A 20444-nucleotide genomic window follows, 5' to 3' on the forward strand; every position below is an offset into this window, starting at 1 on the left:
CTGGTACTTCACTTTCTCTGCACTACCTCATTTCACTAATAATAAAATATGAGATTTTTCCCTACCCCGAGATCCTTTTTTTTTTAATAAAAGAACATGTTGTGGCAGCAAATGGCCAATGTTACTCTATTTTTAATTTATTTCAAGCTTATTTGTTTCCTTACTGACTTACTATCATCAGCATCAGGTCTCTGCAACTCAATTTATTTGGTATTGTTAACTGCAGGTTCCACAGTATATGCATAACGTGAATTACTTGCTTGGAGTCCTGCATAACCGGTTTGCTTTTATGTAGATAACAATAAAAAAGGGGATTTTGTATATCATCTCTTTCCTTCCCACTTAGAAAACAACCTCTGCATTAAAATGGAAAAACAGCAAACTCTATTACAAATGCTATTAAACTTGGCTGAACTCAAGACAGTAAGTCTTGCAGAAGGTACATCTCTGAGCCACGAAGGAGCCCTCAAACCCGAGAATGCTTTTGAGGATCTGATTAGTGCTTTTCCACTGTCTCAACTAGCACATCCATCAGAGTCTCAATTCAAGCAACTTGACTTGGAAACTCGCTAGTAAGATATTGACAGAAACCTCTTCAAACCAGCTATGGCCCTTCTCTAGGGCGAAAGAAAGAACGAGCTGGTGTCACTCCGCCGTGTCAAGTCACTGCTGGGGCTCCGTGAACACCTTCTGTTCCCACTTGAATTTGAGCTCTTCGGCGAGATCCCTCCTGCCGATCTGGCGGAGGTGACGAGCCAGAAGGCGAACTTTATCGGTGGATTTGGGGAGTGACTTTTTCCAGAAGCAAAGAAGCTCATGGATCTGTTCTGTGAGATCACCAGGGCTCTTCAGTCTGAGGAGCTCAACGGTGCTGCGGCGAACGGGGAGGGACGAGAAGAGACGCGTGGCGTTTTCTTCCGAGAGCTCCTCCGCCAGCCAGTGCAGCAGGTTGTCCCACAAGGCACCTGCCGGCACACGCAGAACACGCGGCATCAGGACTCTTTCCCGGGGGACAGTGCTGATCTCACCCTCCACACCTGCTCCCGGGACATCTGAGGGCTCTCTGCTTTGGCCTCTGAACAGTGGAAAGATCTGGAACCACCCCCAGTGGACAAGTGAAAACCTTTGGATCCCTGGCATTTCTGGGGTCTTCGCCCTGAGGGAACGACTGATTAACAAGGACTAGAAATGTTTCTTAGATTTTTAACTCCCTTGAGATCCAGGAGGGTTCGTGAAAATGAATTTTACACTCTGCCCCAAATAGTCCAATTAAGTAAAACTAGGGTAGAGGTAAAATTGGGCATTTTAAACAAACTCTGAGATGATGCTAACACTGGGGTCCCCAACCATACTTTGAGTAGCACTATGTTAAAGGAGACTCCTGGGTTCAAAAATTTTTTTCTTAATTAGTACTAATCTGATGCATAAATTGTAACAGCAACTACATAATGCTCTCACCACCAGCCCCAAATATATGCACACACAAACTCACCAGGATTCAACCCAAAGAGCAGTTCTGTGGAAAGTCCTTTAGACCAAAACATTTCCCCTGGCCTCTAGACCATTTACAGCCACAAACATCTCCTCTGAATACATCCTGTATTTCAGTATACATCTTCCCTTATCCTGTGACTCGTGTCTACTACCTAAATTTATGATGCCATTTTTCTGTTGTTTGGTTGTTAATGTTTCTTTTTCATTGTGTAACTCTGAGCCATCACTCTCAGTCAAGCCCCTGAGCCTCCCATCCCCTGCCTCTCTGCCCCAGCCTGTACCACTCTCCAGCGAACTCTTGCCTAGTCTGATGTGGGGCAAGAATTCTGCATCTGCCATCTTTGATTCCACGATTCCTTCTACCTACCCACTCACAGAAATTGCACATAAATTTGTGAATCATGCCACTTTTCTAGGAAAGCTACTCAAGAAATGGAGCCCACACATCCTCGCTCTTCGTTCTTCAAATCAGCATTCTGCATCCATTGTGCACTATAGGCTCATGCTGTATGAGGAGGCCTTCCTCTCCCCATCCACATCATCTATCTCCTGCCATTGGCTGATGGCAGCATCAGTAACCCTGTTGATACCCAGTCACACATCTGACCACATGGTTCCTTAATCTTGTCGACCTCAGTGACCTATGCTGTGATTCCACATAAGAAACTGACTTTCACGGCCAATACCCATGTTTCATCTCCCTCCAAGGGATCAGTTTCTCAATATAACTGCTGACCACGACTTCCTAAACTTCCACAGCTCTGCCCCTGTCACTTAATACGCTTCTTGCCCCTGTCACTGACACAGCGAGTCCTTGGATGCCCATCACTCATCTCTTCTGAGTCTTGCATACCTCTTACTATCAGAAGCTCATGCTGTTCCCCGTGATCAGCTATGTACATCAACGACCGCCTTGCAGCCATCTTGGAATCTGTTGTCCGTTTTAGTTTTCATTGTTATTAATTTATCAGTTGTCAATCCTGCTTTACTCACCCTGCATTCAACTCCTGAGATCTCCAGGGTTATGAAACTATGCCAAATGTCATCAACTAACCCTGTGTTCTGTATACCAGTCAAGCCTTTATAGCAGTGAACCCACCCATTTAAAATTTTTTTTTTCCTAAATGCAATTTAAAATTTTCCCAGGAATGACCAAAAACTTTTCCAGCATCCTTAAGCCCAAATCCCACTCACCTTCTGTTTCACTCAGCCAATGTCTGTTTCTCCTAATTTACCCAAAGTCATTTGACGTGAGTTCTCTTGAAGCTCATTTTCATTTAGAAATCACCGTTTTATAAAATCTCACTCCTCCACGTTTGCCAGATTCCATTCCCTACAGTGTTCTTCACCAAGTAATTTCCCTTCACACCTGTTCCTTCAGTCTCTTCCTTACCATGTTTCAAGACTCCCCTTTCCTTGCTTCTGCTACTGTTTCAAGCTACCAGGCTTTCTCCATCTTCCCTTTAACCATAAAATATTTTTATGCCTAATGTAAACTCAATGCCACAAGTTCATCATTTCAGCTCACTCCACAAGCCCTTGCTTTACGGGTTATATGCTATCTGTTATAACTCTGTGGAATCCTCTTTCTGATCTCCCTAGTACCCTCCTGATTATGACTCAGAGCTAACGACTCTCAGTCTGTAGCTTCTCTGATTTCCAGAAAGCATTTCACTCCTTCCCCTGGGTTCTACGGCCTGTCCTGGTTCTCCTCCTTCCTCTCTTTCCCCTTTGTTGACTCATCCTCCTGATTCTGATGAATTACTACTTCCTCTCTCAGGCCTCTTTTTTCTCTGTCCTCTCCCCCCAATGAATTTGTTCAGGTCATGATCTCAGGGTCCTGGGATCAAGTCCTGTGTTGGACTCCCTGCTCAGTGGGGAGTCTGCTTCTTCCTTTCCTTCTACCCTTTCCCCCCCATCCCCACTTGTGCTCACCCTCTCTCACATAAATAAAATCTAAAAAAAAAAAAAAAAGAAAGAAAGAAAGAAAAGAAAAGAAATATCCCAGCTCGGCTATACCTTTATCTTTGGCTTTGTCTCCCTAAGTCTTGGAGGGCATTTGCAATATCTATCTCCTAATTTTCTGTACCAGCATATATCACAGCCAATCCAAGCCACAGGTTTCTAAAGTCAAAAATCAACTTTGCCCTTTTTCTAACTAGATTCTTCCTTCACCCTGCGCACTTCCTAGTGAATGTGACCACTCTGCTGAGTGAGCTGAAACACATTACATTATTCAAATTTCTCAATGATTATTTCTTACCCCCATACCCATGTCCTAACTCTAAACCTACCTCAGATACTTCCCCTCCTTGCCAGCCTTACTGACAATCTCAGTCATGCTCCACCTCTCTTTTCTGGAGTATCGCGAACCAGGACTTTTAACTCCTATCCCTGCTACCAGTTGCGACCCACTTCAGTCCTCCATACAATTAACAGTTTTCAAAGTCTCATCTGATTGTACCCATCCCTTGTTAATAAGTTTCATAGCGGCTCCTCCTACCATCTGAATGTCCTCACTTGGCATTTAAAACTTCTCACAGTTTTGTCCTGCTCTGACCTCGCCTACCACCGTCCTTCCTGCAGTGGCTTGTGTGAGAGACCTCACACTGTCACAACCTAGGACTTCCTCTACACACAGGAAAGATCATTGCACTCTTGCGCTCTCTGCTGGTTGTTGGCAATGGCAAAGAGTGCTTTTCTTTAGACATCAAATTCTTCAAGAGGTAGCAACCCTACAAAACTTGCCAGGTTTTCATATACTACTGCTGGGTTTTGTTTTCCTTTTTGGTTTTTGTTGTTGTTGTTGCTGCTGCTCAAGATTTTATTTATTTATTTGGGAGAAAAACAGAGTGAGCAGAAACAAGGGGAGGAGCAAAGGGAGAGGGAGAAGCAGCCCCCCCCACACACATACCCATGTACCCCCACCCCAGCCCTCGCACCAAGAAGGGTGCTGATGCCGGCTCCATCCCAGGACCCCAAAATCATGACCTGAGTTGAAGCCAACACTGAACCAACTGAGCCATCCAGGTGTCCCACTACTGCTGTTTTGTTGCTGTTGTTTCAGATTTGCTTTGTGGGGTTTTCTCAGTTTGGGCTTTGGTAGGTTTAATTTAGTTTTTCTACATCACCTGCTCTTTATTTGAAAATGGTTTTTATTGTCTCTGAGATGGGGTATAACACTAAGGTTTATGCCCATCCTCACATTTAATGTAATTGGGTAAAGCCTGCACATACAATCCATACAGGTAACCCCTGAATGAAACGCTATGCCATCAGGGGTGGCCCGACACTGTAGTCAAAACAGACTCACTGGTATCTTTTGAAGACCAAGATCAAATAATAAATTATTTGAAGACCAATAATTATTTAGTGACCATTAGCATTATGAAATGATTGTTTCAAAAGCTAAAATAGAATAAAAATGTCAAATTCTGGGGCACCTGGGTGGCTCAGTGGGTTAAAGCCTCTGCTTTTGGCTCAGGTCATGATCCCAGGGTCCTGGAATCGAGCCCTTCATCGGGCTCTCTGCTTGGCAGGGAGCCTGCTTCCTCCCTCTCTCTCTGCCTGCCTCTCTTTCTACTTGTGATCTCTCTCTGTCAAATAAATAAATAAAATCTTTTTAAAAATGTCAAATTCTACCTTGAAGTCCACATCATTGTTATATAATTGAATTATGCATACCCACAATCAACTATTAAATGTTTCTTTTTTTGTGATTTCATACCAACATATCTCTATTTAAAAATCTATTGGCCTCGAATGTAGAGTTGAAGTGACCACACTTTGATCCATGAATTAATTGTCAACATTTCAGAACAAACTGTAGTTGTTTATTTACCAGACCAAGCAATTACTATTATCTTAGCAGGGTTCATATTTCTTAGAGATTTTAACAATTTTAATTACACCCATATTTGAGAATATTTTTGTTTATATGTGTATGATTTCCAAAGGAAAACTCATTTATTAGGCTGATGAATGTAATTATTCGTTAATTGCAAAGTCACTTTCTCCACCCTTTTTTTACACAATTCACATAGTATAAAATATAAGAGGAAAAATAGTGCCCCTGTAAGGAGGACTGAGCAAATATTTCTTACCCACAGGATCAGTAGAAATTGTTTTGGTACTCTGTGGACGGTTGATCAATTTTTTATGCTATGGGAGAAAAAGGACACAGAATAAGCAGAAGAATTCATTAATTTGTGAACAGGCTACAAGTAAAAATCCATCTGAACCTCACCCCTATTTGAAAGAAGTACTGAATTGCCCACCTTGCAAAAGTAGATTGTATATTTGTGCATGCATGCTTGGCAATTGCTTTCCTAAGATAAGGCAAAATATATTAACCCAAATCTTTCAGCGAATTTAAATTTAAGACTACACATTTAAATATTAGCATAGCAGTCACATTAACTCGGAATAAATATTTTCCAGCTAAAATTTGAAACTGTGAAAACCAACGAACATAGAGCAAGCTACCTGTATGCAGCAAAGGCACTATTTTATAAAAGCCCTGATGGGGAAGGCAACTTGCCCCAGCACTCAGCACGAGTACTGAGTTCTCTAACAACAATTTTCAAGAATGAATGAGTGAGTCAATGTGCATACATCATGCCAAAAATAATCATGGTTTTGTGCAGATATTATTTTAAAACCAATATTTTGTCAAGAGTATTCAAATATATAATCATTACTTTATTTATTACAATTTATTTGTCTCTCTGGTCTCAGCTCTGAAATGTGATTTATTGAAAGAAAAAAATCTCAAAACCTGTACACAAATGTTCGTAACAGCTTTGTTTGTAACAGCCCCAAACTGGAAACAATTCAAAATTCCCGCAGTAGTGAATGGCTAAACAAACCATGGGACATCCACACTACAGGGTGCTCTTCAGTAATAAAAGGGACCAATCACTGATACAAGCAACAATTTGCATGGGCCTCTCCCCAATGGTTGAGTGAAAAACTCCAGTCTTAAAAGGTAACGTATTCTATGATTCCATCTATATCACATTCTTGGAATTACAGAATTATAGAGATGGAGAATAGATTAGAAATTGCCAGGAGTTATGGATGCTGGGAGATGATCATAAAGCATCATGTAAATAAATCGGTATAAAATGATAAAAATGATAAAAAATCAACTATGTGCTTAAAACTCGCAAAAGAGAGAGAGAGAGAGAGAGAGAGAGAAATAGCAATTTAAGCAAGTAGCACAAGGGAGATCTTTGTGGTGATAAAATAGTTCTGTATCTTGATTGTAAGGGTTACACAATCTACACATATGATAAAATGGCCTAGAACTATATACACACATTGTATCCATGTCAGCTTTTTGGTTTTGATGTTGTGGTGTAGTTATGTAAAATGTAACCGCTAAGGAGAATGTGGTAAAGGGTACCTCAGACCTCTCTATACTCTATTTTCCAACTTCCTAGGAATCCATAATTATTTCAATAAAAACCTTTTTTTTTCCCCCATAGAGTAAGTTTAAATACCTTTTAATTTTTGGAAATTTTTGGAAAATACAGAGAATCCTGAAGGAAAAATACCTTCTACTGATAATTTTCCAAATTTCAGGTAGGTTTTTAAAAGGTTGCGTATGAAACCTGACATAGATTTACACATATGCACATGCACTTGTGACAGAAAATGCTACAGTAGTAATTTACAGTGGAAACAATTTTGCATGCATGCACTGTAAAGAATATTTCAGTGATCCCACTTAAGGTACTGGTATGAACAATAAAGTTGTTGAGGAGCTAGTATTTCTCATTAATATTATCCAGATGGTCAAAATAATACACACATAAAAGCATATGAACTAATATATTAGGATCCATACAGAATTTCAGAAAATTAAGACTAATAATCAAAGTTAATTTTTTAAAACATTTTATTTATTTATTTGAGAAGAGAGAGAGAAAGAAAGCACACAATGGGGAGGCAGGGGGAGAGGGAGACTCCCCACTGAGCAGGGAGCCTGACATGGAACTCAATCCAGAACCCTAAGATCATGACCTGAGCTGAAGGCAGACACTTAGCCCATTGAGACACCCTGGCGCTCCTCAAAGTTAATTTTTTTTTAAGATTTTATTTATTTATTTGACAGAGAGAGAGAGACAGCGAGAGAGGGAACACAAGCAAGGGGAGCGGCAGGCAGAGGGAGAAGCAGGCACCCTACTGAGCAGGGAACCGATGCAGGACTCGATCCCAGGACCTAGGGATCGTGACCTGAGCTAAAGATAGATGCTTAAGGACTGAGCCACCCAGGTGTCCTTCAAAGTTAATTTTTAATGACAATGTATTCATACAATACTTAATGACACCAGTTTTTATTGTGAAAATGTCATTAGCTATAAATGCCTCACTCCTATAAGAATTTCTCAAGCGCAAATGCCTCTACCATTTAAGATAAGAGGTGAAATTTTTCTTACATTTGAATATTTTTCTCTCTAAACTATCGAATTGCCAAGTGCCTGATCAAAGACAGTCCTCACATAAGCTTCAATACTTTTCAAAATAAAAACTCTTTTAAAAATGCTTGCTTCATAACAATGATACAAGGATAATCCAAGTGCGTTACCCTAACACGTAGCACACTGGTGGTTCATAAGGAGATTTCAGTCTAAGTGGCTAAATCTGAATGTCGTACTCTGTAGGTATTCCTGTCATAGACATCACATAAACATGTTTATAAATTTTCCATTAAGAGGTTTTAATGAGGGGAAACTAGGAGCTAAAATAAGAACAACAAAAGTTCAAGTATATTAATATTGTGGAATTGCAAAATAAATACATGTAAGTTTTAAAAAATCAACTATGTGCTTAAACCTAAGCAAGTGAAAGAGAGTCTGTCTGTCCCATCAAAGGGCACATGGCCTGGATTGAGCCTGAGACAAAAGACACTGTATTTCTTTTTTGCATAAATAATTTCCCCCCTCAGTCCTTCTTTCTTCAGAAATGTCTCATAGAGTATGGTTCTAGTGTTTAAGGATACGCTCTTTTTCACCTACATGAAAATTCAAGCCCAGTTCTTCTTCTGACACCCAACCATAGAAGTAGTGGGTTGGAGTGGCATGGAAATCTCCGCCTCTTAGACTTTTAGACTTGAAGGCACTATGCTGGTCTCCCACTTGGCCTCTTCATCAGGGATGTTGAGTGCTCCCTTTCCCTCCTTTTCCTTCTTCCTTTTTTTTTTTTTTTTTTTTTTTTGCGCATGATTTTTGTCTGCACTATTTTTGCCTTGCATATCACCTTTCAAATTCCACTAGTTCTCAAGGTCAGCTCCAGGAAGAACAGGGAAGCTTCTGCTTGTCCTATGTCCCTCCCACAGATTCCCAGATTCCCAGTGGGATGTTTGGCTTCCTGGATGCCTCCTTGGTGGCCCTGACTCTAGTTGTGTCTTACTTCTATCTTCCCTCTCTTCCCTGTTCTAATCCAAAGGTATCATTCTGTTGCCTCTTCTCAGCTTCTACTATTTGGTAAAGGAATGTTCTCTATTCTAAGGTTGCCTGCTTTTATATTAATAGTGTGTATTTTATTTTGCTGAATACAATTTCTTAAATGCCATGTTCAAAATGTCATTACTCAGGGAGATTGTTGGAAAAATCTAAACCTGGCTCCCAACCTCTCTATAAAACACATCTACCCTGTAAAAGAGTGTAGTGAGGTGTAAGTAGCAGCTTTCCCTTCACCATTAGCCTTGCAAAGGCATCAGTATAAAATGATAAGTAGTTCAGATATATACAGCTGTGTCTTATTTATACTGCTACATGCAGCACAGGTCTCATTAACTTAAAACTGGTTAAAAAAAAATTGGAAACAAAGAAAGCCATTCACACCTGAAATGGTATTGTGTCTTGAGTTTTGTAGGCCACTATTGTTAAGACTCCTTCAATTATTATTCTTTCCATGTTGCTTAAATACAACCCTGTTATTGAATTCTTAAAACCAAGGAAACCATTTTTTAGTTGAGCTCATATATGTGCCATCTTGATCTTTTTTGTGCAACCCCCAAAAAACAGGACTTGACCATATTTATTATTTTACTCAACATTATTTCCCAAGGCACCTTCAAAAGTTTCCCTTCATTATGCTTTTTACCACTCTAAGAACCGGCTATGATCAGTGTTGGCTCTATTTATTAGATTGGAATGTCTTTGAGAGCCAAAAAACATCTTGTTCCTATATTAATTCTTTACAGTGCTAGAAATGGCATTGTATACATAGGGTAGTATAAACTGTTTATATGATGATATCTTCTCTTGACGTGAATGATCTCCTCCTACAAATCCTACCATATTTTTAAGGCAGCTGTCATATTTCTCTTCTTTTATCAACTGCTCTAGTCCCTGCTTTCATATTTAGGAATTAGGTACTATCACTCGATTTATCTTTCAACATAATGTTGTCTTGTGTCATTGTTAATGCCATTCATAAATGCCTGTTTTCTTTCCCCAGTTTGGCTTTCAGCACTCTAATGTATTCTTTTCCTTTTTCAAGCAAATGAATAGCTTTGTTAATATGGCAACCTTTTTTCCCTTCCTAGTAAGGTTTTGACCCCAAATACTCATCAGTTCTGCTATGTAAATGAACTTAAGCTTGGACCACTCACAGAACCTTGAAGATACCTATTCCCTGTTCAGTGTAGGGTCCAAAGTATTCAGTCCTCACTTTTCTCCCCCAAACCTCAACAGTCTTTGTAAATATCTCTTTCATCCTATGTCCAGAATCCCCGAAATGCATCAGGGGATTCCATCAACCTGTATAGAATATGAAGATCTTGTCTTCTCTCTAGGTTCCATGTCAAATAAAGATGAGTTAGGTTGTCCAAGCAAATGGACCAAACAGTTACATCAGTTAATGTGTCACATGAAATACAAATTTTGGACAAAACATATCTCTCCTCCTTTGGCCTCACCCAGAAATTAAAGTCTCAAAATATAGGCGATACCATTCTCTGCTCCTTCCAATTCATCCGTCCTAGCCCTATCAGCCCCATTCGCATCGCCAGCTGTTGTCTGTCCCTCATTCAGCTTCGTTAGCACTTGCTGCATGGGACCATCCTCTAGCAGTCATGTAGCTCCTTCAGCACCTCCAGAGCTGGAGAAACCCAAGTCTGAGTCTTACGAGTTACATCCAGACCCAAAGTTCTGGGGGAGCTATCCGGTCACACAAAAAAGGGCAAAGCACCTCGACATTTAGAAATAACCGAAGTCTAGAAACCAGTGCAACTCCTGCAAGAGTTTACAGTCGAGGCCTTCATTTTCTTGTGGGAGAGCATTTTCAAAAAAAGACCAAAAAAAGTTACTTCCCCAAACAAATATTTAACAATCCAAATTCATCCTGAAGTCATCAACCACAGACCAACCGTTATAGAACCGTAGTATAAGTGAGGATAACATGTAGACAGAGAAGAGAAAAAGGAGAGAAAGAGAAAGAAAACACAAAAGGCTCTCTAGTTCCAGCGTCTCTGTGGTGTCTGTCAATCTCCATCACTTGACCAGAAACCACTGGCTGGAAACTTCTGATCCTCCAAGATGACTTATTTGCTTTTCTCTATCTCCTAGACTAGGTTAATCAATGCCTCACTGGCATCTTTAGAATCTCTCTGGCCTTCTCTTTGGCCTTCTTTACATTATTTGGTCACTCCTGCACTCTGTCTTTTGGATTCTAAAAACGATCCAGGGTGCTTTCCTCGAGGCCTTCACATGGTTTTTATCTGGATGAGCAGACTGTCCATTTTCCATAGCGGCGTCCTATTCTGCATATAAGCTCTTGTTTGCACGTGAGAGCAAATTGGAGTGTCCTCCTGCATCTTGCTGATGATTGGAAGGGAAGCAGGAATTGTTTGAAATCTTCCTTAGACTCAAGCTGGTCTGATAGTTTGGTCTGGCCGGATGGTTTGATGATGACCAAGGGCTGCCTTTTTCCTGCTACCCCAGAACTATAGTACTGATGTGAGCAGAGAAGCAGCAGCAAAACGGAGACCCAGCTGTCAACCAGAGCTCTGCATGTTGAGGCCCTTTTCAAGACATGACTGTGCTAGACTTTATTTATTTGTCTTTTTATTTATTGCCTTTGTTTATTTTTTATTTTTTTATACAAAATTTTTAAGATTGTTTGATAGGGAGAGACGGGGAGAGAGAGGGAACACAGAAAGGGGGAGCAGCAGACAGAGGGAGATGCAAGTTTCCCGCTGAGCAGGGAACCCAATGCATGGCTCGATCCCAGGACCCTGGAATCATGATCAGAGCCAAACGCAGACATTCAGCCAACTGAGCCAAACAGGCATCCCAGTGCCTCTTTTTAAATAAATCTTTAGGCCATGATGGAGGTGCTTCTGCCCAGGGTGCAAGGTCAGAAAACCAAAACTTAATTAATTTTTGTGTCCCTGTAAATCCTCTGCTGAGCAGAAATCCAGTATATTCATCCAGCCAGTCCCCAAAGGCCAAGCCAATTTTGGGCCTCTCACTTCAAACAAGAGCGACTACGTGACCACAGCCAATCAGATGTTTTCCATTTGTCTCTTCCTTGTTCTTTAGTCGTCCTATAAAAACTTCTTTCCTTCCACCCCATTTTTTTAAGCTTTTATTTATTTGACACAGAGAGTGAGATCACAAGTAGGCAGAGAGGCAGGCAGAGAGAGGGGGAAGCAGGCTCCCTGCTGAGCAGAGAGCACGATGCGAGGCTCGATCCCAGGACCCTGAGATCATGACCTGAGCAGAAGGCAGAGGCTTAACACAAGGAGTCACCCAGGTGCCCCCTCCTTCCACCCCATTTTTGTAGTTCTCTGACACTGTCTACTTCGTGATGTATTGAATAAAGTTTACATCACCTCAATTGTCTTCTTTAATCATTTTTAATACCTCTTTATGGACTCACTGCTCATAAAAACTATTATATTCTTTTCTCTATCTTCTCTTATATCAGTACTTATATTTATCAAACAGTTGCCACACTATACCTCAATAAATATGTCATAGCCATGAGGACCCTCTGTGAACAAACATAAGGATATTTATCATCATAAATTTGAGGTCTGCAGTTTCTGCCGGGACCGGACTGCTCTGCAATGTTTTTGTGTATCCCTGAAGATTCTTCTCCCTTTCCCTTCAGTGGATAGTTCAAAACTTTACTACTCTTTGCAAGACCCATACCTTGCTCCTAACTACCACTCTCTCAGCAAAGGGGTTTTATTTTCTCCTCACTGAGAAAGTAAAGCAGTAGTTCTCAAACCTTAGGGTTCATGCAAATTAATCTGAAATAAAAGAAAAAAAAAAACAAAAGCTCACAGCTTGATTCACTTGGCCTCAGACAAGGCCATATTCACACCAAGTCAACTGGGTGACTCTGATATTGAAGTATGGTGGCTAGAAAAACATTATTTAGGACCTACACTGGTTATCAACCTGTATCCCAAATGGATCCTACCAAGTGCACAGAAAAATGAAAGAACTATCTTTGTTCAAAACATGACAAAGATTTCTAATACCAGGACCAAAGTGAAATTTGGCTTGCTTCTTAGATACCTAACACTGTAGTGTGTCAGTACTCATAACCACGGCTAATCCATAAATTACCTCCCGGGGGTCACAGAGATAACTTAGCTCTGGTGCCTACCTCCTCCTCCAGAAACTCTAGCTTCTGGCACAGTCCTCTTCAAGTGCTCCAAGCAGTCTCACAGGCTTTCCTCTGGGCAGCCACACTGTTTTGCTAGGTACCCCTCAGTGTTCAGCGAGGGAACGCAGCCACCCCTGCTCCTTTTGTGGGCACAACAGTTTCCCTTCCCGGGGCTTCCATGTGCAGTGTCATGTAGTGTGCCATGATGGTTTCTACCCATATTGCACTTTTGTTCCGGAGTGTCATATAAGCACAGTTGTCCCGCCCCAATGGTCAGCTGTGGGTTTGTTCTGCGGCTCTGCCGTAGTTCCTGACACATCCTGACTGGCTCCACACGGAGCTCATGGTTGTTCCTAGGTTTTTCCAACAGGAAGCCATTCTCCACTAGTGGCCGCCCTAAACCCTCCTGGTAGGTAGGCCTGTGGTAAAATGTGACAGAAAGAAGAAAGTGGCTCCCTACCCATCGTGTTACATGACAGTAATGTTGTTTGTGCCTTGATGTGTCACAGAGTTTAGTGAAAGAGGTCTTCCATTTTTAAATTAAAAACTTTCTCTTTAGGACACAATCATGTATCTGAGGGGCTGAACTGAGAAATAGATTTCACTAATAACTATGGCACTCTATTTTGATAGCTTCTGATGCTTCAAATACATATTAATACGTTGTGTATTTAACATAGACTATCTAATATATATTTATACATATTTAATAAAATATATTTATTTGCTTAATATACAGTTGACCCTTGAATGATTCAAGTTTGAACTGCATGGATCCACTTACACATGGATTTTTTTTCGATAAATACAACACAGCACACTAAATGTATTTTCTTTTCCTAATGATTTTCTTAATAACATTTGCCTTTCTCTAGCTCCCTTCATTGTAAGAATATAGTATTAATCTATATAACATACAAAATATGTGTTAATCAACTGTTTATATTAGCAGTAAGGCATCCAATCAATAATAAGTGATTAGCAGTTAAGTTCTGAGGGAGTCAAAAGTTACATGTGGATTCTCAGCTGTGCAAGGCCAACACCCCTAGTCCCAACATTGTTCAAGGAGCTGTATATAAATATGTATGTGTATACATACATATACATATAAATATATGTATATGTGTGGTTTTAGGCAAATCCACCCTGACCCCCGCAAATAGAATTCTGTCTGGTCGTATCGCATTTACTCAGTTATTTCAGACCCTGTAAACACAGGTTAATTTCTTACCCAGAACGTACCTCAACTTTCATATAAATAATCTTCTAGGCTGGTAGACCCTCAGCACCCTTTTGTCAGGAAAGTCTGGAACTCTCAGAATTGATCCTGCTTCATAGTTACTTACAAATTCTTTTTCTTCTTGGTTATCTCATCTATCTTTGCCGAAAATACGGTGAGGAAAATGAAGGAGCTCTTACTGTTTTCCTTTCTGACCAGTGGGGATAGCAAGGTTCAAGAGGGGTTGAGGTCTCATGGCTGGGACCTCAGAGAGAGTGAATGGAGGGTTGGACCTTGCTATGATTAACTCTAAAGCTGGTACTTTCCTTCCCTAGTACAAGGCTGCCTGAGCATGCAGGCCCTGGGGGAAATCTGTGCTTAAACCCCACTCTGTCAACTGTTGGTTCCTGAGAGTCATTTTGTGCCTCAGTTTGTGCCTTAAATTTGCTATCATTATCATATGTACTTCTTAGGTGTGTAGTGAGTTTTAAGTGAAATAAAATAATGCACCTCCATTGAAATAAAATGAAATAACTTAGTTGAGTTCCTTGCACACCGTGAGTACTCAATCAAAGTCGCTTGCTTTGGCCAAGCTATCTTACAGAACTAGAGTCTCACATTGCGTGCAGAAAGGCTTTATAAATCTCCCAAATCCTAACGCATAGATGACTGTCCAAAGATCCATTTGTTACTAAAGCGAATCCTGTAAGTATAGTAAAGCAGGGCGTGATCTGAGTGTTACCTTGACAGAAAAATACAGACCTTCCCTTTCCTGGTGGCCTCACAGCCAAACTGGGCTCAGGCACTGTTGACTATCTAGTCTCTGACAAAACTTAGAAAGAAAGGTAATGTTTCCATCTCGACCAGGATTCACCCTCATTATCCTGAGATTTCAGGATGCTTGGGGTGGTGCCATTATTAATTAAGTTAACCTCACTCTAGAAACATGTGCAGGAAAACAAGAATGAGAAACAAGGCAGTGCAAACAACTGCTTGGACGGTTGCCTTTAGGGCTGATTTGTTTTGATAAACGTAAGTCATCATTGTGCACGTGCACCCCCCTTCCAGCCTGGGACTAACTTGCATCAAATGAGGGAGTTCAGCAAAGATGATAGGGAGACATTCCTGCAGAGACCACCACAATAATCCACAAAACTTAATATAAAAGTAAAAAAAGGGGGGGACTCAAACAATTATAAATCCTTCCCATTATTTCACACATATTTTGAAGTAGTAAGTGGAAACAGTGACATAATATGATGATATTTTTGAATCCCATAGGAATATCCTATTTGGAGGCACCTGGGTGGCTCAGCCCACTGAGTGTTTGATTCTTGGTTTCGGCTCATGTTATGATCTCAGGGTCGTGAGATTGAGCCCCACATCACACTCCATGCTCAGCACAGAATTTGCTTGTCCCTCTCCCTCTGCTCCTCCCCCTGCTCTCTCTTTCTCTCTCTCAAATAAATTAATAAAATCTTTAAAAAAAAAATAAAAGGAATATCCTATTTTAAATTGCAACAGATACTAGTTCTAAAAGCACCCACAATAATACTATTGCTATGGGCAGATATAGAAATAATAAGTAGAGGTGTTCTCTTTAATTTCTATCTGTCTGCTAGTTTTTGGATCTCTACTAGAGAACCAGTTTTTATGTCAAGAAACATGAAAACTTTCTGACCCTTGAAGCGCCGTTTAACACAGGTGCCACCTAGACTGCAGATCAACATCAGTGAAATATAACAAACAAAAATGCTGTACTGATGTTATTATTTCCTATTTATCCTATGGCACTTCTGTATAAAGAGACTTTGACTGGTTCATTATTATGATATCTTGTGGTGACAACTCCTCCATCCAGTCCTAACTCCCACACCCTCCCTACCTCCACATACCTGAAGATTTTTCTAGTAAATGGGTTATTTATTTTGTAGCCAGAAGATATCCAAGTGAAAGTGTATGAATAACAATGGACCAAGAAAGTATATATAATTAGAATGTTTATGTGTATCTTTAGCATAGATTTTACCAGAAGCCTTTAAGATACCATAACTAAATACTGGCTTTCACTGTTTAGTCTTACTCTGTCCTTAATCTTGCAGAGAGGCGTCTGCAACTAAGTAATTACTGCCATTTGCTTAACTTCAGTTCATTTATTGCATCATAGTAGGAAATTGTATATTCTCTATCTTTCTAATGTACAGTGTCTATGGAATTCTTAATGGCTTTTCATTGTAAATAAGTTAGAATATTGATCCAAGAAGTAATCTGGTACAAATGGTTAATGTTAGCATAAAACTTCATGTGGCAGTTATGGGTGTAACATTCACACCAAATCAAACCTGATCTAGTATTGATGTAGAGCGAGGGCATACTGGTGTGAAGAACTGGGCTAGACTTCTGGTTTCCAGTCAAGCATGTAAGAAGCTGGAAGTTACCACTCTGTCCTAGTAAGTAAAAATGCTGAACAAACTGAAAAATCAGCAACTCTTTTTAGATCCATCAGATAAGTGAGGTCACAGGGAGGACCTCTGTCCCTGAAACTGAAGACTGACAGGTGAATACAGAGAATCACAGCTTACCAGAGCAGAAACCCATGAGCAGAAACTGCCTCTGGATCCAGTGCCTGGTAAGGAAAACTGAACTATAATTGACAAATTGCTGGAGACCCAATGTGGACAGATCTAAGAGTGAAAACCTTTGGGGGGACCCAGTCAAGAGGGACTCACACACTTTTGTGAATTTTACTTCCATGAACCCCAAGCAGGTTGTCACAGTGAAAGCTAAGAAAAATTCCCCCTGCTCCCAACAGGGAGAAGGGAAAAAGAACCATTTTTAAATACACCAGAGAGTTCTGTTCTTCTTAACAAAGTCTGAGCTTGGTGGAAACTATATAACCAGAACCTAATCTGCTGGGGTTTTATTAGAGTCTAACTGACTGGGGAGGGGAGGGAAAGGCCCAACTCCAGTTCTCTCTGACTTTCTACATGGGGGAAGGGAAATACCAACTCCAGCCACCTCTAGACATCCCATTCCCCAGGCTGGGGAGGTTACGAGGGATACTGAAGGATGCATGTGAAGTTCATAGCCCAGAAGAACAAGATCACTGAATACTGAGACCTCATCATAGGACTATAGAACACCTCCCTTCACCCAAACCTTACACTACGTTACTCAAGGCCTATTTGTAGTAGTTCCTTTTACCCAGTACATTGTGTTCAGTTATCATGAAAAAAATGACAAGACATACTAAAAAGCAAAAAGACAATTTCAGGGAACAGAGCAAGCATCAGAACTAGACTCAGATATGGCAAGGAGGTTAGAACCAGCAGACCAAAAATTTTTAAAAACTGGGATTAATATGCTAAGGGCATTAATATGTTAAGGACATTACATAAGAGCAGATGGGCAATGTAAGCAGAGAGGTGGAATTTCTGAGGAAGAACCAAAAAGAGATGTTAGAAATCCAAAACACTGTAACAGAGATGAAGAATACCTTTGATAGGTATATCAGTAAATGGACATGGCTGAGGAAAGAATTCCTGAGCTTGAGGACCTCTCAATAGAAATTACAAAGTTAAAAATGAAAGAGAAAAAAAGAGACAAACAGAACATCCAACAACTGTGAAACAACTACAAAAACCATACATGTAATACAAATTCCTGAAGAAGAAGAAATATATAAAGGGACAGAAGAATTACATGAAATAATAGTGAGAATTTCCACAAATGAATGTCAGAGATGAAACCACAGATCCAAGAAGCTCAGAGAATAGCAAGGAGGACAAATGACAGACAGATACAGAACTATTATTATTTCATTCCAAACCCATGACAATAGTTTGAATAACTGTCATCCCCGTTTCACAGATGTAACTTTTCCAAAGTAACATGGTCTTGAAACCTAGGTCTCTCTAAAGCCCTCACTGAAACAGTAAACCCTATTGCCTCGGGATAATGATATCAGCTACTATTTCTTGTTATTTACCATAGATAATTACTCTAACCATTTAACCATTATATAACCTCAGTATAGTCTACTCTATCTACAACCTTGTGAGTTAGTTGTTGTTATGTCTACTGTACAAATGAGAAAACTGAGGCTTAGAGAGGTAAAATAGTTTGACCAAAAATATTTAAACTATGACATAAGAATACAGATCCTTTATTTTTAACCTGTAAGTTAAAACTTGCATGTAAAGTGAAGGTTGAAAGTATAAGGTAAGACGTTCATACAACATTCTAGTACTGCTTGTGTTACGCTCACCTTTCACATAAAATCAATTTTACTGGTCTTGACTGGGAGCCAGGATTAGGTGAAGGGAAAGAGCTTAGCTCAGCTTCTAATCATACTACTTACTAAACTTGGGATCTTAAAGTATTTGCTTTGTATCTCGTTTTCCTCATTTACAAAATGGCCATGATACTAGTACCTGCTTCATAGTGCTATTGAAGTGAATATTGAGTTCTTTTTTATAAAAATTTTTATTTATTTATTTTAAGTAAGCTGGACACCCAACATTGGGCTTGAAATCACAATCCCGAAATCAAGAGGCATATACTCTATCCATTGAGTCATCCAGGTGCCCCAGAAACACTGAGTTCTATCATGTAACTTAAAGCAAGACATTGTGTGTAATAAATGCTCAAAATAATAGTTGTCATTACTTAACATTTTTCTTTTGAAAATATTTTTAACCTACACAAGTACATTTTTTAAAAAAACTGATATTTTAGTCATAAGTAGAAAAACAATTTCAGTTATATAATGACCTGGAAACCTTAAAAATAATAAATATAAATATACATTATATTTATTTAAACATAAATATATATATTTATATCTATAAAATAAATACAATTAAAACAACATTATTTAATTCTGTTGCCAGCCAAGATTTCTGAGCCAAAGAATTGTTCTCTGCTTGTTAACAGGGGAGCTTTTTTGTTACAGAGATGTAAAAATTTGCTAACACTAACCTGAGATCTAATCAGAGGGTCAGGGAAAGGATTAGAGAGCGAATAACTCCCTCACATGTGAATCCATTTTATTTAAAGCTGGTGTGTTACCATCCTTAAAAAAGAAGAAGGGGGGAAAAAAAAACTCTTGCAATTTGGAAAAAAACAGTATTATGGAACATTCCCTTTTATGTATTGGGAATCATATCTTTTACTATAAACATATATGGAAAGTATTTTTGTTCTTTCAAAACTATAGCAAATACTTTGAGGAAATCTGAATTATAAATCATGAACAAAAAGCAAGGAATGTGAACTTACAACCTAAGGCAGAGAAAGCTGGAGCCTTCCTCATATGAAAGGGAGAGCGATTATCTCTGCTCTGAAATGAGGTGTGATGAACTCTTGTCACCACATGAGTTAAACAGAGGACCTTATCGAGCTGTTCAGAAGTGACTATGCATTTAATGTCCAGATGATAGAGAATCTCTGGTTCTGCCTCAGAAGCAGAAAAATGCCAAATAACAAAGGAAGTCACCAGTGGAGGTTATGGCAGCTCCATTTAAAAGCTCGGTTTCAACACAAAGTCCAACCAGTCTGGCTCTCTGAAAGGTCTGGAATTGCCAAACACCCTGAAGAGGTAAAGAACATGAGAGGTAATATGACATGGTAATAAAAGTGGCAGATGTCAAGTCAGCAAGGATCTGGCTTGCTCAAGGAACACGGGGACAGGGAACAGCATGAAACAGGAATGACTTTGAAGTCTGGGTCCTAGCACAGCCTCTGTCTGGCCCCAGGAGATGGTACAAGTCCAGGCAAGTCATCTACCCTCTCTAACTCTGAGACAGAGTTACCTCCAAAGTATGTTGAGGGTAGATGGAAATAAACTCCATAAAGGACATATCCTACCCTGAAAATTCAACCAGCTGTGGCAGAGACACACATAAATACGTGTAGGCATTTTTTAAACCTTGTTTTTGAACATATTAACTACAGAAAGTGAAAATTGAGTTAGTAGGTAAATATAAAACATAGGCTGGGTAGTAGATGATATTAAGTAATAATTGCTAAGGTGGGCTAGCTCAGTGGGTTAAGCCTCTGCCTTCAACTCAGGTCATGATCTCAGGGTCCTGGGATCCAA

General features: G+C 39.9%; 1 protein-coding gene across 1 annotated transcript in view; it reads right to left on the reverse strand.

Moving 5' to 3' along the window:
* Positions 1–663: 663 nt before the first annotated feature.
* Positions 664–20444, reverse strand: part of LOC111149330 (death domain containing 1) — a 60282-nt gene continuing 40501 nt past the window's right edge. Inside the window, exons 8-9 of the mRNA XM_022506323.1 lie at positions 5598–5655; positions 664–965 (exon numbers count right to left, since the gene is read on the reverse strand). Coding sequence (XP_022362031.1) covers positions 664–965; positions 5598–5655 — 360 coding nt within the window. The remainder of the gene's footprint in view (positions 966–5597; positions 5656–20444) is intronic.

This window comes from Enhydra lutris, unplaced genomic scaffold (genome assembly GCF_002288905.1).
Source record: "Enhydra lutris kenyoni isolate GAN:26980312 unplaced genomic scaffold, ASM228890v2 scaffoldscaffold21, whole genome shotgun sequence".
Classification (NCBI taxonomy): Eukaryota; Metazoa; Chordata; class Mammalia; order Carnivora; family Mustelidae; genus Enhydra; species Enhydra lutris.